Source organism: Lepisma saccharinum (assembly GCF_977018435.1).
Source record: "Lepisma saccharinum chromosome 9 unlocalized genomic scaffold, izLepSacc3.1 SUPER_9_unloc_1, whole genome shotgun sequence".
Taxonomy (NCBI): domain Eukaryota; kingdom Metazoa; phylum Arthropoda; class Insecta; order Zygentoma; family Lepismatidae; genus Lepisma; species Lepisma saccharinum.
Window position 1 is genome coordinate 1 of NW_028142890.1, and position 16,870 is coordinate 16,870.

Below are 16,870 nucleotides of genomic sequence, written 5' to 3' on the forward strand. Positions count from 1 at the left end.
CTACATTTCAGCCTAATTTACCTCTACATTAATAATACTACCAGAATACTACGGCTTCAAAAGTGAGCACTAAGAATAATGTTCAGACTAAAATATAGGGCATCTTGCAAAGCATTATTACTCCCTACATCTACAAGTCAATAACAATTATTCTAAATACTACGAACTTGGACAAAATATAGTCAAATACACAACACAAAAAGGAAAATAATTACAAGTAAAACAGCAGACACTCAATATATCATACCATCAGGTAAAAATATTCTACAATAAACTGCCTCATAACATAAAACTGTTAAGTCCCCAAAACATATACAAATACAATCAATAAAAACTACTTGAAAAGGGAAAACTGTCTACAGTCTCACAGAGTTGATGTGAAATAACAGCAAAACTTAGAAGCATGCACAGTCAATAGTGCTCAATTTGCATACAGTTCACATGCAAACTCTCATGAAAAGGTTCAAAACAGTCTCCCAGCTCAGTTCTCATCTATACTTGGACAGCAAAATCCTGCAACAAATTATCAGAAATCCTACCTTTCCTACCCTTGCTTGAATAGCTAAAGTGCAATCTTCATACTAAAATATTGAAAAAAAGGCATATCTATGTACATAAAAGTGTGTACACATATGTTTGTCTGTGTGTACTCTTAGATAAATTGATAAAAATGCAATATAGTTATAAATCAAAGACTATAACTAATAATAGAGGTAAAGGTGGTATTATGAGCCATTCATATATTATGAACCCCCTCAATATCTGTTCATGGAGTGGCCTCAGCCTGGTGGCGATGATTTGAACTGCTAATTTAGTAACGCCTTTTGCCGCCAGAGAGTTCTCGTTCAGTTGCAGCTGATAGTTTATGAGTGAACGTGTTCTTTTTGTTTTCTCGATCTGAAAAACTTTGAAAGGTAAGTGTTTTGCTTTTAATTGCAGTACTTATTCATTTAAACTCATCCTAGTGCATTATTGCATTGGATAAAGCATGTTTAAAAGATTGTTTTTGTGTAGATACTATGTAATTTTGCAAGTAACAAAGATTCGTTATGCGTGTTTCAATTCCAATATGGCGAGGGTTGTAAAATGAGCCCCCATCGTGCTTGGTATATGAGCCCCCAAATTTTAAGGGGCTCATATTATATACACTACAGGAGTGTTTTCAACTTTGTCTTTTCAGATGCCACGAAAAGTGCTAGGTCCAAAAAACAAGACCAAAAGAAAAAACTGGAATACTGAAGATATGGTTAAGGCTATCAAGGCTAAAGAAACAAAGATATGGGATTGAAAAAGGCATCAAAAATGTTTCTTGTTCCAAGACCTACTCTTCAAAGACTTGTTCGAGTTGACAAACCACCGGAAGAAGCCGCTTTAACAAAATTAGGGAGAAAACCTATAATGGGCGAGGAGCTGGAAAGTGAATTAGTCGAGTATTTACTTATCATGGAAAGTAAATTCTATGGTCTTACCAGACAAGATGTTCGCAGAGTAGCTTACCGACTGTGTGAAAGAAATGGAATTAACCATCCATTCACAGAAGAGGGGTTAGCTGGTAGAGCTTGGTTCGACCACTTCATGAATCGTCATAACAATGTTTTATCTCTTTTGAAACCTGCTGCGACATCGTTCTCAAGAGCAAATGGCTTTAACAAAGAGGCAGTCGACAATTTCTTTGATATCCTGGAAGCCGAGTACGCCAAACACAACTACCCGGCAGATAGAGTATTTAATGTCGACGAGACAGGAATATCAGTCGTTCAAAGCAGAATCCCTCGAATCATTGGGTTGAGAGGAAAAAGACAAGTGGGAGCTCTAAGTTCTGCTGAACGGGGCTCTCTCGTGACGGTAGTCTGCTGCATGAGTGCAGGGGGAACTTTTGTACCTCCTATCTTCATTTTTCCCAGGAAAAATATGTCCGAGCTTCTCATGAAAGGCGCTCCACCGGGGGCAATTGGTAGATGTCATCCGTCCGGTTGGATACAAGCAAATATTTTCACAGACTGGCTAACGCACTTTATTGACAAAACTAAACCCTCAAGAAATGACCCTGTGCTCCTTATTCTAGATGGCCACAACTCCCACACCAAAAACATTGACATTGTGAATCTTGCTCGAGAAAATGGCATATCCATTGTAAGTTTACTCCCACACACATCGCATAAACTGCAGCCTCTTGACAAAACATTTCTTGGCGCTTTGAAACATCACTGCAGTGAAAACATACGCAAGTGGATGCTTCACAGTGAGAGACCAGTTGGACCCTATGATATTGCCGAACTATTGGGAAAGGCTTATTTGACTTGCCAGACCGGATCCATTGCTGTGAATGGGTTTCAGGTTACAGGATTATATCCGTGCAACCGGAATGTTTTTTCTGCTGTGCTGTTTTTTCACCTTCCTCTCAAGAGGTGCTGAATTTGGAAACCCTGCGAAAATGCAAAGGGAAAATACCTAAATCCTCCAACAATGCAGTAAGAGGACAAAACACAGGTACCGAAACTCCACAAGAAGATAATCAAAATGCATCTGCGACGAAAAGTGTAGAATTAAACGGCGCTGGAACTGCAAGTTCACCAGTTTTGGAGAATGTGCAAGTAACAAGATTCCAACCAGCTACTGAAGATTTGGCATGGGCAGGGCCTTCCGGTCTGTGTAAAGATAAGGAGAAGAAGATTCCCGGACACACTGTGTCTCCAAAAGATATCTGGCCTGTTCCCGAACCAAAGAGGAAAGTGACTAACAAAGGTCCTAAACCCTCCAAGGCAGCTTTGATTAAATCGTCTCCGTACAAAGATGCTCTGTTGGCTACTGGAGAAAAAAGAAAGAAGTCAGATTCGGCTGAAGGGAAGAGACAACTGAAGGATAAAAAGAAAAGAGATGATCAACAGCCTACTGAAGAAACAGAACCTAAAACAAAGCATGCAGTGAAACCGAAGCTTCATCAAGATTCAGATAAGGAATACTGTGAATCAGATATCGATTCTGGGGAATCTGTCTTAGAAACACCAATCGGAATGGAATATCCCGGTGATGAAGAAGCAGTTTGTCTGCGAGGGTCTATTTTCGGATGATAACCGAGGAGAACTGTGGGTGCAATGTCTCATCTGTGAAATGTGGGCACACAACGACTGCGCTGGATGCGAGAAGGATATTTACATTTGCGACTTTTGTAAATAGACATTACAAAAAAACAAAATAAAACTTTTTAAATGGTTTCTTAATGACCCTTTCCATTGGTTTTGTAATGATTTTTTCAATGATTTTGTTAAGAACTCTTTTTTGATATTTCACATCATAATATTTTTTTAAGGTTTGGTAATGAATAAAATGTTGTTTGTATGATTTAATTTGTCATATACTTTTCTAAACCAGTTATTCTATTATTTTTTCCTAGGGGCTCATATTACCAGCACAAAACTTTTTTTCCACAAAATGACTTGTTTTGTATTTTATTTTTTTTCATATCCTTAAAGTTTCTCAAATTGGTTTATATTTTAACAATAGTTGTATGAAATGTTGTAGTTAAAGTTATCATAAGAATCTGAACAAAAAAGTTAAAAATCAAATTTTAAAAAATACAAAACAAAATGGGGGCTCATAATACCACCTTTACCTCTATTAATTTCAAAAGAAGCTGATAGAAAAAAATATAATAACTACAGTATAAGCTTTTAATTTTTGTTAATTACAAAAAATAAAAGTTAAATACAGTAAATAAACTTGGTCCCTTACATTGAAAAAGGAACATAAATTGAGGGTATTTGAAAATAAAATCGTTAGGAAAATATTTGGGCCTAAAACAGATGAGGAGACAGATGAGTGGAGAAGTTTACATAATTTAGAAGTACATAATTTGTATTCATGTCCAGATATTATTAGAATAATTAAATCAAAAAGACTTAGTTGTGTAGATCATATGGTACAAAAGGGAGAGGAAAGAAAAGTATACAGGATTCTTGTTGGGAAACCTGATGGTAAAAGACCAATAGGAAGACCGAAACAAAGATGGAGGGATAATGTAGAGACGTACCTAAAGGAAATTGGTAGGGAAGGAAAGGAGTATATAGATCTTGCTCAGGACAGGGACAGATGAAAGGCATGTGTTGCTGCAGCCATGAACCTTCGGGTTTAAAAAGGCTAGAGAGTTAGTTAGTTATACATTAAATAAGCATAATATTTGGATTGTAAGTAGAGAATATAACAAATGTACAATGCATTGTGCGAAAACTATGTCAACTTTGCATTACAAGCAGAAAATTAAACCAGTTTGCCTTAGAAATACATTTTAAGAATAGCCCAAAATAGCATGCGTAATAGAAAATTAAGAAAACTTTCTGATGCGTAAAAGTACTGATTAGTGCTGAATGAATCAATTACTGTAAAATATTATTCTCTGATTCAAATAATTTAACTGTAAACATCATCTTTTGTGTGTAAAATATAATTGTTAGTTGCACTGATAAGTACAAATATTAACTTTATACGCCTTCATACACTCTAAATAACATAACTTTGATATATAAATTAGTAACAATTTGTTAAAAATTAAGTTAAACTGTAGAATTGTTTTCTTAAATAAATATAAAATAGTAAAAATACTAAACAAATAATTTCTTCTTTTCCTATTTAAAGGATGCCAAACAGTGTAAACCAGTTGTTAGTGGCTAAATAACATAAAATTTGAAGGCAGTAACAATATTTTTTAAAAATACTGTTTTTTACCTAACTTTGTGAATTAAATACTAGTACATTTTGTCAAATTATAAATAAAATATACCTATTTCTTTGGTATTTGTACTAAAATGAAAAAATGTTACTAAAATTTGGCTAGTACAGTAAATCTGAGAGTTTTAGCTTTATTTGTCCGTAACTGGATATAATTGTAACTTGTTAATCTCACCAAACACAATCTTTACCTCAATTTTGGAAACTAGCTGAACTTTAGCGTTTCGAATTACATATAGTGAAGGCCTCTATAGTGGAAAAATACACCCAGTCTGTAAAAATTTGGAAATGTTGTCTCCTTCTCTGCCGAACCAGGCCAAAAGTATTCTGAAATGTTCCAATATATTTCTTAACATAACTAACTTTTCAAAAAATACCTTGTGTCCAGATAGCTTAGTTGGTATAGCGTTAAGCTTTTAACTTATCTGTCCAGGGTTCGAGTCCCTGTCTGGGCGATTACAATTTTTAAATTTTGTCATAGGATCTTGAGCAGAATGGATATAAAATATGTTTACAGTCTAACAGATTATTATTTATCTTAAAATTTTGCAAATAAGCTTTTAAGTTTCTCAAATATCAGCATCTTTAGCTAACAGTACAGCATAACCAGTATTATTATGATAGAAATGTTCTGGTGATAGAACCTACACCTACTGTAATATCTCTGTGGTATTAACTTACATGCAGCCCATAACTTTTGGGACTGTTTCCCCTCCGTTACATTTCCTCGCCATTTACCCTTAGCGTCGCGATTAGCCTCAGAAGCAAAATAAGCGAAATCTTATATTTGTTCTTTTTTATCTCTGAAACCACCTATACTATAGAACTACATTTAATGAATTTTGCAGTCTTCCTGTTTGATCTGTTAAATAATCCAGTCAATAAAAATATACTTACATAGAAAAATCTGTTTTTCAGATACTTTAATCGGGTAATCTGCTTTTGCGTACTTCCTCAGAAATATAGTTCTTGCTACATTTATATAAATCGAAGTCTAGTTAGAGTTGCCCTGTAAGTACTTCTGGTACATGTAGTTACTTGAAAAAGCAAATATTGGGTGTATAAAAGGTAGCATTCTTGTGAAACAGTAAAAAATCAACCTCATTTCCTCGTAGCATTAGCTGTAAATGCTTCTTGCAGGTTAACAAAGCTCTGGCGTGTTGGCCTACAATCCTTTGTAAGGTTCGTGTTGTCCTATAAATTGTCTATATACATACTAAGTCCCTAGTTACAGCCTAAGCTTTTAGTTTCAATCAGAGAATTTCAGTGTTCAGATAGTGATTGTAACCTCGTATAATAACCAAATGGAATTAACCCAAATGTTGATGCACCCAAAAACCAGTAATACTTCAAAAAATACCTTGAAAAAGGCTATAAGGCTAAATTATTCTTCTAGCATAGAAAATAAGTTTAGCAAGTGGACCCTTGGTCCATATAGTAAGTCGTCTTTGAACTTCGACTTGTCCTGTGAATTGTCAATATATTGATAAATGGTTATATTTAAAAAAAAAAAAACAATGTTGGTAAGCGTCCAGTTATGGACCCATCGATAAAGGGATTTTAGTCTTTATAGACACACAATAATTTTCGTTACACTAAAAAATTGGCCTCGTATAAAGGCAAATAGTCGAAATGTTAAACATTTCCTGTACTTTATCCAGTAAGCCTTAGCTAGAAATACAATAACAGCGTTACAGACATAACAATTAAGCAAGCTTTGATATTCTAGTGACACATAATAAGTATAAAATATCCTTTAAAATACTCTGACAAATAGTTGTGGGTTGTCTGAGATCAAAATTTTCAAGCCTTCTCTCCTGCATAAATAGTCTCTAGAATTCACTAAGCCTCAAAATAATATTGGGTACATAAAATAAAAAGCAGATGGAGAGTGGTGCTGATCGCATCATCTCCACAATAGCAAAAACAAAAATATATGGAGCCCTATCTGGTATATTTAGAAAACTTTTACCTAGTACAACAGTAACAAAATACTCAGCAAACTCTAAAATAAACGAACTTTCCTACGTGGCAGGCGTAACCTGCTCTAAATTAATATAGAAATACAAAAAATGGCATAGTGGAAATCAGTAAACCATAATAATAATAATACTAATAATATATTCTGTGGCTTAAATTGTAGCTAAAAGTACTTTTTCTTTAGTGTTTTTGAAAAGATTTAAATAAATACTAAACTCTAAGTTACAAATTAGTGAATGTTGGATACAAACAAAATAAATAAAAATTAATATAAACCCTGCAAAAAAATCAGTAAAAAAGTTGAAAACATCTCTTTGTGCATCCAAAATATAATTGAAAACTCTTTCTTGAATAGACTAAGACGTCTTGCTTTGGTAAAATAAGGTATAAAATTGTAAAATAATAAGTTAAAAAGTTGTAAAAATATCTTTGTGAGTCTAAAATGTAATAAAAAAAACACGTTCAAATCGTGTTATTTGAGTAAATATTAGGCTAAACTTGTGTAAATAAACAAATAAAAGTTGAGAACACACACTTTGTGTGTCGAAAATATAACTAAAAGTCTTTCCTGAATAGTATAAATAGTGTTATTTTGGTAAAAATAGATATAAATTTGTGAAATAATAAGTTAAAAGTTGAGAACACACACTTTGTGTGTCGAAAATGTAACTAAAAGTCTTTCCTGAATAGTATAAATAGTGTTATTTTGGTAAAAATAGGTATAAATTTGTGAAATAAACAAATAAAAGTTGAGAACACACACTTTGTGTGTCGAAAATATAACTAAAAGTCTTTCCTGAATAGTATAAATAGTGTTATTTTGGTAAAAAATTAACTTAAAGTTGTAAAAGATTTGACATAAAGTCAAAGTTTGGTAAAAAATGTCTTTGTGAGTCAAAAATTTAATAAAAAATGTTGCCTGAATAGTACAAATAGTGTTATTTTGATAAAAAATTAACATAAAGTTGTAAAATAATAAGTTAAAAGTTGAAAAATGTTTTTGTGAGTCCAAACTTTAATAAAAAATGTTGCTTGAATAGTACAAATAGTGTTATTTTGGTAAAAAATTAACATAAAGTTGTAAAAGATTTGACATAAAGTCAAAGTTTGGTAAAAAATAAGTTCAATATTATGTTAAATAGCACACAGTAACATAAATTTACTACCTAAATCAATAATCAAAGGGTCCTAGGTTCGATACCCAGTGATAAAAGCAAATAGTGAAAACTGTAGGCCCAGTCCCTGATAGCTCTCCCTTCTTCCTAGTACATATAAAAAACCCTTACGCTTCGTTCTCCTTGTTCAGAGTAAAGTTCTCGCTCCAATCTAATTGGGTATCCAAAAATCCTTTTTCCTTGTGTGCGTCCTGTGCCTTGGAGGCAAACCTGAGCGGAATATTAATTGGCGGCGGAAACCGGTTCTACAAATGACGCATAGATTCAAAAAATTTGACCCTTGCTGCGCATTTCCAGACATCCTTTGTTGTCTGGTTGAATCCCTCCCCCGCCCTACAGTATTGCATACCTTTCCTCTGTTCTTGCGTACTGGTTAACCTTGGAAAAAACCGGTTTTGAAAATCTACCGACGCGTTCTCTGATTGGTGAATCGGGTTCTTTCTTTGTCCTAGCGTTCTGACGTCATTTGACCTTGACCGCTCATCCTCCAAATTCCTTTCTCCTCTACCCTCAGCGCGGAGTTCACCGTCTCCTGTCTAGCGTGTGAAACCACCGTGTTTCATAACATGATGAAATTTTTGCATAGTACTAATTAATAACATTGCATATCGCGGGTTCGAGTACCGGGACCGTCCCCAATCGTAATTGGACCTGTACCTACACCCATTACCACCATTCAAAGCGGTTCATAAACCGTAAACTTATTTTCAATACTATAAACATTAATTATTATCGATTTATACATTACATACTTTGCAGTAATGAATATAAAAACATATGCATAGCGTTTAGTACCTCTAATTACCTTCTATATACATATTTTTCATAAAATAAATAATTATATATTCATAAAAAGTTATAAACATGCAAATACATAAATGTAAAGTACTCTAAGTACTTGCAAATAAATTCTAAGTACGCTCAAATTAATTAAAACCCCTGCAAATGACTTCTAAGTACGTGCAAATTAATTAACACCCGTGCAAATTAATTGCGAATATTAAACGCCCGAGGGCACAAACATCCACTGGCGCAGACCTCTACTACTCGGGCACTATTCTGAGAGCAACAGACACGCGACCCTTGGCGGGAGTTTTGAATGCTGTTTAGATGTCTGCCTGGCAACTGAAGGCGCACACAGCGAGTTGCATTGACCATTTTCCTAAACTCGGAGAGTTTCTACATCAAGATATGTAAAAAGATGTGTTGATAAACCATTATTTACACTTAAAATTATCAATTATATCTCGTGCGTCTAAGCTGAACACGCTGTATATCAATTCCTCTCGAAGGTGTTGGTAATTTCTTGTTTGTTCAACTCAGGAAAGTTCATGTTTCTGGCCTGAAATGCTTTGGAATATGTCGGAATATTGAAATTTTATAGACTGTTAAGTGTTTAATATAGGTGCGCGCACGAGGGCGGGGGGAGGGGGCAAAGGGGACAATTTTTGCTAACATATTCACTGAAAAATCCGTGTAGAGTGATGTTATTGCTGTTAATATGCAATATTATACTCTAAAAAAGATGACGCATTTTAAAGCTGAAGAAACTCCCACTCAAGGCAGAGAAAGGGAAGGGGTTGTTTCTTATGATATAGGTCGTTTCAATGCTAAACTAACTAAATGAAGACTAAAGTTGAACGATACGATATTTTCCGTAAGACGGCAGAAGTTCATTCTAAGGTTGGACCAACAGTGCTATCCATTTTTTATAAATCTATGTATTCTCTCAATTCGTAAGCGGCCGGCCCCTGTGCCGCAGTGGTTAGCACATCGCGCTACGATGCCAGTGCTCCCGGGTTCGAATCCCGGCCTGAACATGGATGTTTGTGAGTGTCCATTCATCAATTTCATCATGTCATCACCCATCCCCATCTTCGCAAATTAGCCAAAAGTGGCACAAAAAGCGAAGTAAAATGAAACAAATGAATCAATCAATTCGCAAGCGTGATTGTAGTGAAAGGTTTTGTTCAAGAAGAGCTGCGAATTTTGTTCAGATTCCACTCATGTTGTAAATAGGAGTCCAATTTCTGCAATATTGCTATGACTTGTATATAATTACATCTAAAACAATACTAAATGTACAGAGAAATTCGATTTTCGCGGTCTGGACCCACCGTCGGTATGCCCCTGATTCAGTGAACGATGATCGATTTCAAATCGATTCTACTTTATAGATTTGTACCCTAAATACATTTGTGAAACAGCGAGATGGTGCACCTCGTACACCTCAAAATTTCTACGAGTCTGTCATGGTCTGTATTATAATGTCAGGGAATGAGTACAGAGTGCAGTATAGTTTTATATCACCTTCTGCACTAACTTCTTTTTTTAGCTCTTTTACGTACCAATATGTTTCTTCAACTCTTATTTTGTATTCATCCTTTAACGTATTCTCAATCTGAAAGTGACAATTTAAATACTATTGGTTCTCTTCAGTTTTCTAGTATCTGTGATAGTCTGTGAGTTTTAAAATGTTTGAAATGTTTATAAAATATTCTTACTAACATTTGATTGAGGGATTGTGGTTGTACTTGATATCCATTACAAAAAAAAATGTTACCTGCAAAACTTGATTGAAACTAAAATATTTATCTAAAAAAGCGAACCTCAACAGCTTTGCTATTAATATTTTTATAGGTCATCCACAGTCACTGCATGCTGGAGACGAAGAACTAAATGTATTCGGACAGCACTATGGACATTCGGACATGGTGAAGGTACTCCTACTCCTCCAAACGTGAAACATCCCTACGCCATTTTGTGACGTAAATTTCACTACTTCTACCACTGAAATCTGTAAATCCAGTTCCATAATAGTGCACGTTGCTTTCAGATTAACTTCGAACTGTTTCTTTACAAAAACTTACCTCAGATTAACTCTGCAGATGGCAGCTCCGTCCACTTGCTGGGTCGGTGGGTCGTCGGACTTGTCGTCGGGTACCCTATGCTCCTTCCAGTATGTGACATGTCCGTTGGTGGTGATTATGTAGTGAATATCTCTCTCGCAGGGACACGTGGATAGAATCACGGCATAGGCTTCCTCATCAGGCTGTTGGGACAGAGAAACAAATGGTTGAAAATCATTTTTGCAGAGAAACGTTCACTTTTACTATAATATAACTGTAACTTTACCTCATGATCATCCTTTCATATTAAATGTTACTTACTTTTGTTTTTAATTTGTTATATCTTGCCATTTTTGGTTAACGGTGGGGATGAACGGCAGATTTATTTATTTGCCTTCTACAGAGAAAGGATATCTCCAATTACAGAGGCATTAATATAACATAAATAATGTGAATATGAATATAAGTGAGATTAAATAGCATGCATACATAGGCTATTACATAGTTTAACTATAACATAAGTACACTTATATAACGTAGAGTAATAACGTGCTCGCATAAATATATATACACAGAACACACTTAAATTATCCATATATCCACAACCAATATTATCACATATCTAATGAATGTACAGAATAAATATGACCATAATAGGATAGAAACAATAATGAAATAAATACATACACATATTAATGGACACATATCCTTAAGCTTATCCACATACATATATTTACATTATATATATATATATATATATATATATATATATATACACACACATTTATGTGGATATAGGGATACATATAGAACATATTCTACAATAATTATAATAATGATCGTACACACTTAATGATTAAACATTCCGTAATCCCTCGCCTTGTAATCAAGGGGTCCCGGGTTCGATACCCGGTGGAGGCACATAGTGGTTCGGATTCCACTTTAAACTGTAGCTCCAGTCCCGATTAGCCTTACTGTGCATAAAGTGGACTTAAAATACTAAATCAACCAACCATTCCCTAATCCCAAGAACAGTTGGTAGGGACAAAGAATATTGCTCTCTGTCCGGTCCGAGTACGAAGTCAATGTAAACAAATACATGTGACATCTAAGAAATCCTATTGGTTGTTCGAATTTCAGTTGCGCAAGAAACATGCGCGTATGAATATAGTGTATATGATAAAGATATAGATGCTACATTGAAGTTATGGTAGCTTATTATGAGTTGTATAGCTACGTCCAAGAGATTCGTGCACAAAATAACACCAGAACTACCTCTTATAAGTCACGTGGGTGTGCTTAGATTAATTTCATTCTTGCAGTGGATAAACAATAGCTGCCAAATAATACAAACTTCTTCCTGATAATACTAAATTTCTTTCCAAGTCCCGACATACCGTGTTAATGTTCTTTAGCTTCGTGAGTGGAGCGGACATTTTCCACTTTCTTCCAGGAAGTTTCCGTACCTTTTTAATGTCCCTTTAAAACCTACACTTTTAACCATTCTCAATGGAACTTTTACACGGGGCCTTGTTATACTTTAAGGTAAGCATTTTTAGATAAAGCGATTTTTCTTTGTATACTTTCAAGGGTGCAAACTACCATATATGCCGACACATAAAAGAAATTAACACATTCAATCATTCCAAAGAAACACGACGTTGTGACCAACGAAAATCTGGACTCGAACTTGAAACCTGTCGCACGAAATTCGGGAGCTTTTACGTCGGGTGAAACGGTTTGGAAATCGACCACGTAATGTAAATTGGATGTTGCTCGTTCTGGGACAGGAATAGCTGCGTTTGCAACAGCAATGAACCAGAGTTAGTTTACTTTTCACGGGAACAAAACGAATATATGGACAACCAATCTCTTGAATAAATATAACCAGCGCTTCCCAAACACGGCTCTTTCCGGCGCGAATGAATAGACCAAGCACTCGATAAATTCCAAAGGCCGATGCTCTTTTGCACGGGATTTTATAGGGCGATGCAACAATAAAGAGGAAAGGAAGTCATTACACATGGATATGAATGGGAGCTGCAATCTGAAACTCGTGAAAAACAAAGGCAAGCAGCTGCAGTTTGTGGCTCAGGCAGGCATTAATTGAGTTTTATTCTGAACTCGGGCGAACAGAGACCCTAACCGATCCTATTACTCTTCCTGTATTTGTCTCCTGTATGTCCCGACAAAAATACAATTTTATGGCGACGGGGAAACGTAATTATTGGGAACATTTACACACGCTCCACCCGTCATCGGTTCTTTGTGCTTTGTCCTTTTTGTACTCACAACAAACAAAGTGAAAACAAGTAGAAATTTGCAAAAGAGACGGGTGAGTGAAGATTGGGATGAATAAATATGAAATGAAAATATATTTCGGAGCTTTGATCTTAATTTTACTAACCTACCTACCCCATTATAAGCGATGCATTTACATGTCCCTATTATAAATTTCAGTAATTTCATCTAAGAAGATTTATGTTGAAAGCCCAAATAAGTATGAACATAACAAATGACAATCATAATACATATCACTTTAAATAGCAACTCTCGGTTCTGATTGCCTTGAATGTGCATAATATGAACCTGCTAAGTCCTTTTTCCGAAAGAACGTGACCTCAAAAACAGTATTTTGTATCCTGTAAGTATGCTACCAGGCAGAACAGATTCAAGGTTACATGCGACATTTATTTTTTTGTCGGTAAATGTGTTAGAAGTTATAGTGCGCTAGGAAATAGTCATTTCGTGAATAACTACGGGCAAATGTTACGAATTCTTTCTTAATCCAATAACATGGAACAGGATGAGTAGCGCGCACACACACACACACACGCACACACATATGTGTGTGTATTTTTCGTTTGAGTATTTTAAAACCGCTTTATGGACAACAAGGCTAATCGGGACTGTACCTATAGTTCAGCATAGTGTCCGAACCACCATGAGCCTCCACTCATTGACCCAAACTGTCAATTATTCCTTAAAAATGCAAATCTTACATATTTGTATTGATTTGTTGGTCAAATATCGAGCTCTTGATTTTTGCCAATTTTTTTTGAAAATCTGCATCACTGTGCAGCGTCAGCGTGCATCTCTGCGAGACCCCCGAGCCTCCGAACGCCCTGGTTTGCCATTGCGGTCACCAAGCTGTTCGCGCCGTTGCATACACCGTTGCATACGCTCTGGAACATTACCGTCATCGCCTTGTTCCTGTGCAGCCGAGTCCACGCCCGACCTTCTGGCTTTCCACGAGAACCCATCGCAGCTGCCTGGTGACTGTCCAAGGAGTGTATGAACGACCATTTCCATTGCTACCTCCTATTCGGTAAGAATTTATTCTATACCTCACAGTTAGGATCTTTATTTAAAATAACCTAGAAAGTGAAAGTAACATAGATATTATATTCTTTTGTGCACTATACATCCATGAAGTAACATGAACTTAGAGAAATTTATATTATTCTTAATATAGAGTCCATTATATAAGTATAATTATTATGTAGTTATATATTACATGAGAGGATATTTATATAAACGTATAGTTCAGTCACTTCAATTGGAAAATCGTCGTCTTCACAATATCTCGGTAACTCAAGAGTCTCTGCAATATCTCAACTTTTATGGAATAAAACCAACACAGCAACTACTCGTCTCGATGACGTCAGCCTCCGCGTCTATCAGTTCAGCTTCTCAGCAGCTCACCGTCGATCCAGCAAATACTCAGCTTCTCAGCAGCAACTCGACGACAATTGTAACTACGACTTTTCAACTTCCATTCTCTCTTTTGAGGCATCTACGCTGCGGTTGGGTCGTGCAAACGAAGTGCCACCACTTGTGTTACGTAAGAATTCCTGATAAAAGGCGACTATGATTATTTGCAGGCACCAAAACGTTTCTCTTCCAACTATTCTCATAATTTGTTTGTTTACTATTTATGAGAAATTTGATATAACTTAGAATATTACTATATATCCAGATAATTTTGTTCATATATCATTTTCTCTACTAGTAATCATTATTTACTACCTCTTTATTCTTATTTCACATTTCATACCTTAATTTTAAATATACTAATAATTCTTTAACTTCTTTGGCCCCGTGCTGCTATCTATCTTTAACTTCCCCAAACTCCTTCCTTTACTCGTAAGGTACAGTCATGGAAAATAGTTCTTGGGCCACGAGACCTACGATATCGTAACATCTTAAAGCCTGTTGTCTATGCAACCCAAATAACAAAATTGTCGCTTGGGTTTGCCTGGCGGACCTGGATTCTCGGGAATGATTGAGTATTGACAGCAGCGTGAGTCATACCCCCAGGCCCAGCCATAACAAACGACAGCTGGGTGCCGTGAGACCACCAGAAAAAGTTTCAGGAATTGGTTTCTTAACAACAGCTATTCGTAAGAAAATGTTCTCTTTACTGATATTAGAGTCATTGTCAAGAAAGTTCACTGAAATGGTGGTTTTCGTCGAATCATCATCGCGCAACATACATGCTGTCAACCCAGAAGTCCTTGAAAAAGATTGGAGTTCAAAGCAACTACTTAACAAATGATAAGATGAATCGATATTCATTAGTCCAAACTTAGAATTTTGTGTAAGACATGGATCATCATGTCCTATCATCCATTTCATAACTTCATTAATCATCCTCATCGCCTTTGTTGACGCCAAGTGCTACAAAAGCAATATAAAATAAGCAAAATTAAGAAATTAATAAATGACATTTTCAGCTATTTCACGCATCGACTCAGTTGCATGTAGACAAAGTTTCATTAATCGGGAACCAAGGGCCCCCTCGTTGTGCCTCATTGTCATTTTCCCTCCACTTTGCCTGCCGCGATTAACCTGATGTTGATTAATGCACAATCCACAAAGTGCACCAAAGCGGCGTATATTATTATGAATAGGTAAACTATGTGATATTATGCTAATTTAGAATTTAGTAATAAAATGTGAATTTTGGGGGGTTCAGTTAAGTGGCTGCACATCCATTACGTAATCGCGATATCATCAAATTGTACGAAGCGTTTCTACACCTACGTAAAGTGTCAGTCCCCGTCATAGGCGTGCGCAGACCTCTGATTATGGGGGGGGGGGGATAGCCTTGATGATAGTTCAGGCCGGAAAAGAATAACGTAATTTCATCTCACTTGTTTAAATTTTATTGCATTGATGGGTGTGTTTATATATACACACTCCTCCCCCCGCCCCACACACACATATAAATACATACATACATATATATATATATACAACACACACACACACACACACACATATATATATATATATATATATATATATATATATATATATATATATATATATATATATATATATATATATACCAACAGTAAAAATCATATAAATTGTCTCTCAAATCTGCGCGTTCCTTTTCCTCCAAACAATTGTTCATGCACTTAAGAGAAAACCTTTTAGAAGCAGTACTTCTCTCCTCGGTAATTTAAAATGCATTACAGAAAACAAATTGCGAGCGAAGCGACCAATAAATTTTCAGATCCAATTTTTTGCAAAATGAAAACAATGTCGATTTAATATGGGGAAAAAAATTCATGGAGCGCCATATTATTCTCTTTTACATTTTTTTTTCATTTAGATCGTTTGGCGTCCAGGGTTAACTCCCGTCAACCCCTAGATACGGCTCTGAACTTGACTAGACTGCAAGAAAAGTAGACATTGCGAGTGAGGCGAGCAAGAACATTTTACAAAAGGTATTTATATTTGTATAAAATTTGAAATCAAGGGGGCAATTGCAGCTCTGTCCCTCCCCTTCCCCCCCACAGGTGCTCTTGGCAGTCTGGAAGAAATAATGCAAGAAAGACGTGAAAACAAAATCCATTTTGAGTATCCTTTTGTCCTGCTACTCTTAGATTCTGCTACTCTTGTTTTCCTTTACTTCCATGTTTGCCCCCTAAAATTGATTTCCGTTCAAGGTTGTGGGGGAGGGGTTTCGCCACTGCACCCCTTCCCCCGTAGTTGCTTTGAACTTTCATCGGCTTGAAAATACTTAATTTTCTTTAAGAGTATAATATAGTTTAATAACGGCGATAGGATTCATCTATCCTAAATTTCTAGGTGAAAATATAATAATATAGGGGCATAGATGTCTGGAAG

The 16,870-nt window shown here is 35.7% G+C and overlaps 1 protein-coding gene across 1 annotated transcript in view; it reads right to left on the reverse strand.

Annotated features, from left to right (window-relative positions):
- Window positions 1-9,209: 9,209 nt before the first annotated feature.
- The window catches only part of LOC145982116 (C3 and PZP-like alpha-2-macroglobulin domain-containing protein 8), a gene marked incomplete at its 5' end in the record, with an annotated part of 142,297 nt that continues 134,636 nt past the window's right edge, over window positions 9,210-16,870 (reverse strand). Inside the window, 2 exons of the mRNA XM_083115681.1 lie at window positions 9,210-9,222; window positions 10,751-10,932. Of these exons, the coding sequence (XP_082971807.1) occupies window positions 9,210-9,222; window positions 10,751-10,932 (195 nt within the window). The remainder of the gene's footprint in view (window positions 9,223-10,750; window positions 10,933-16,870) is intronic.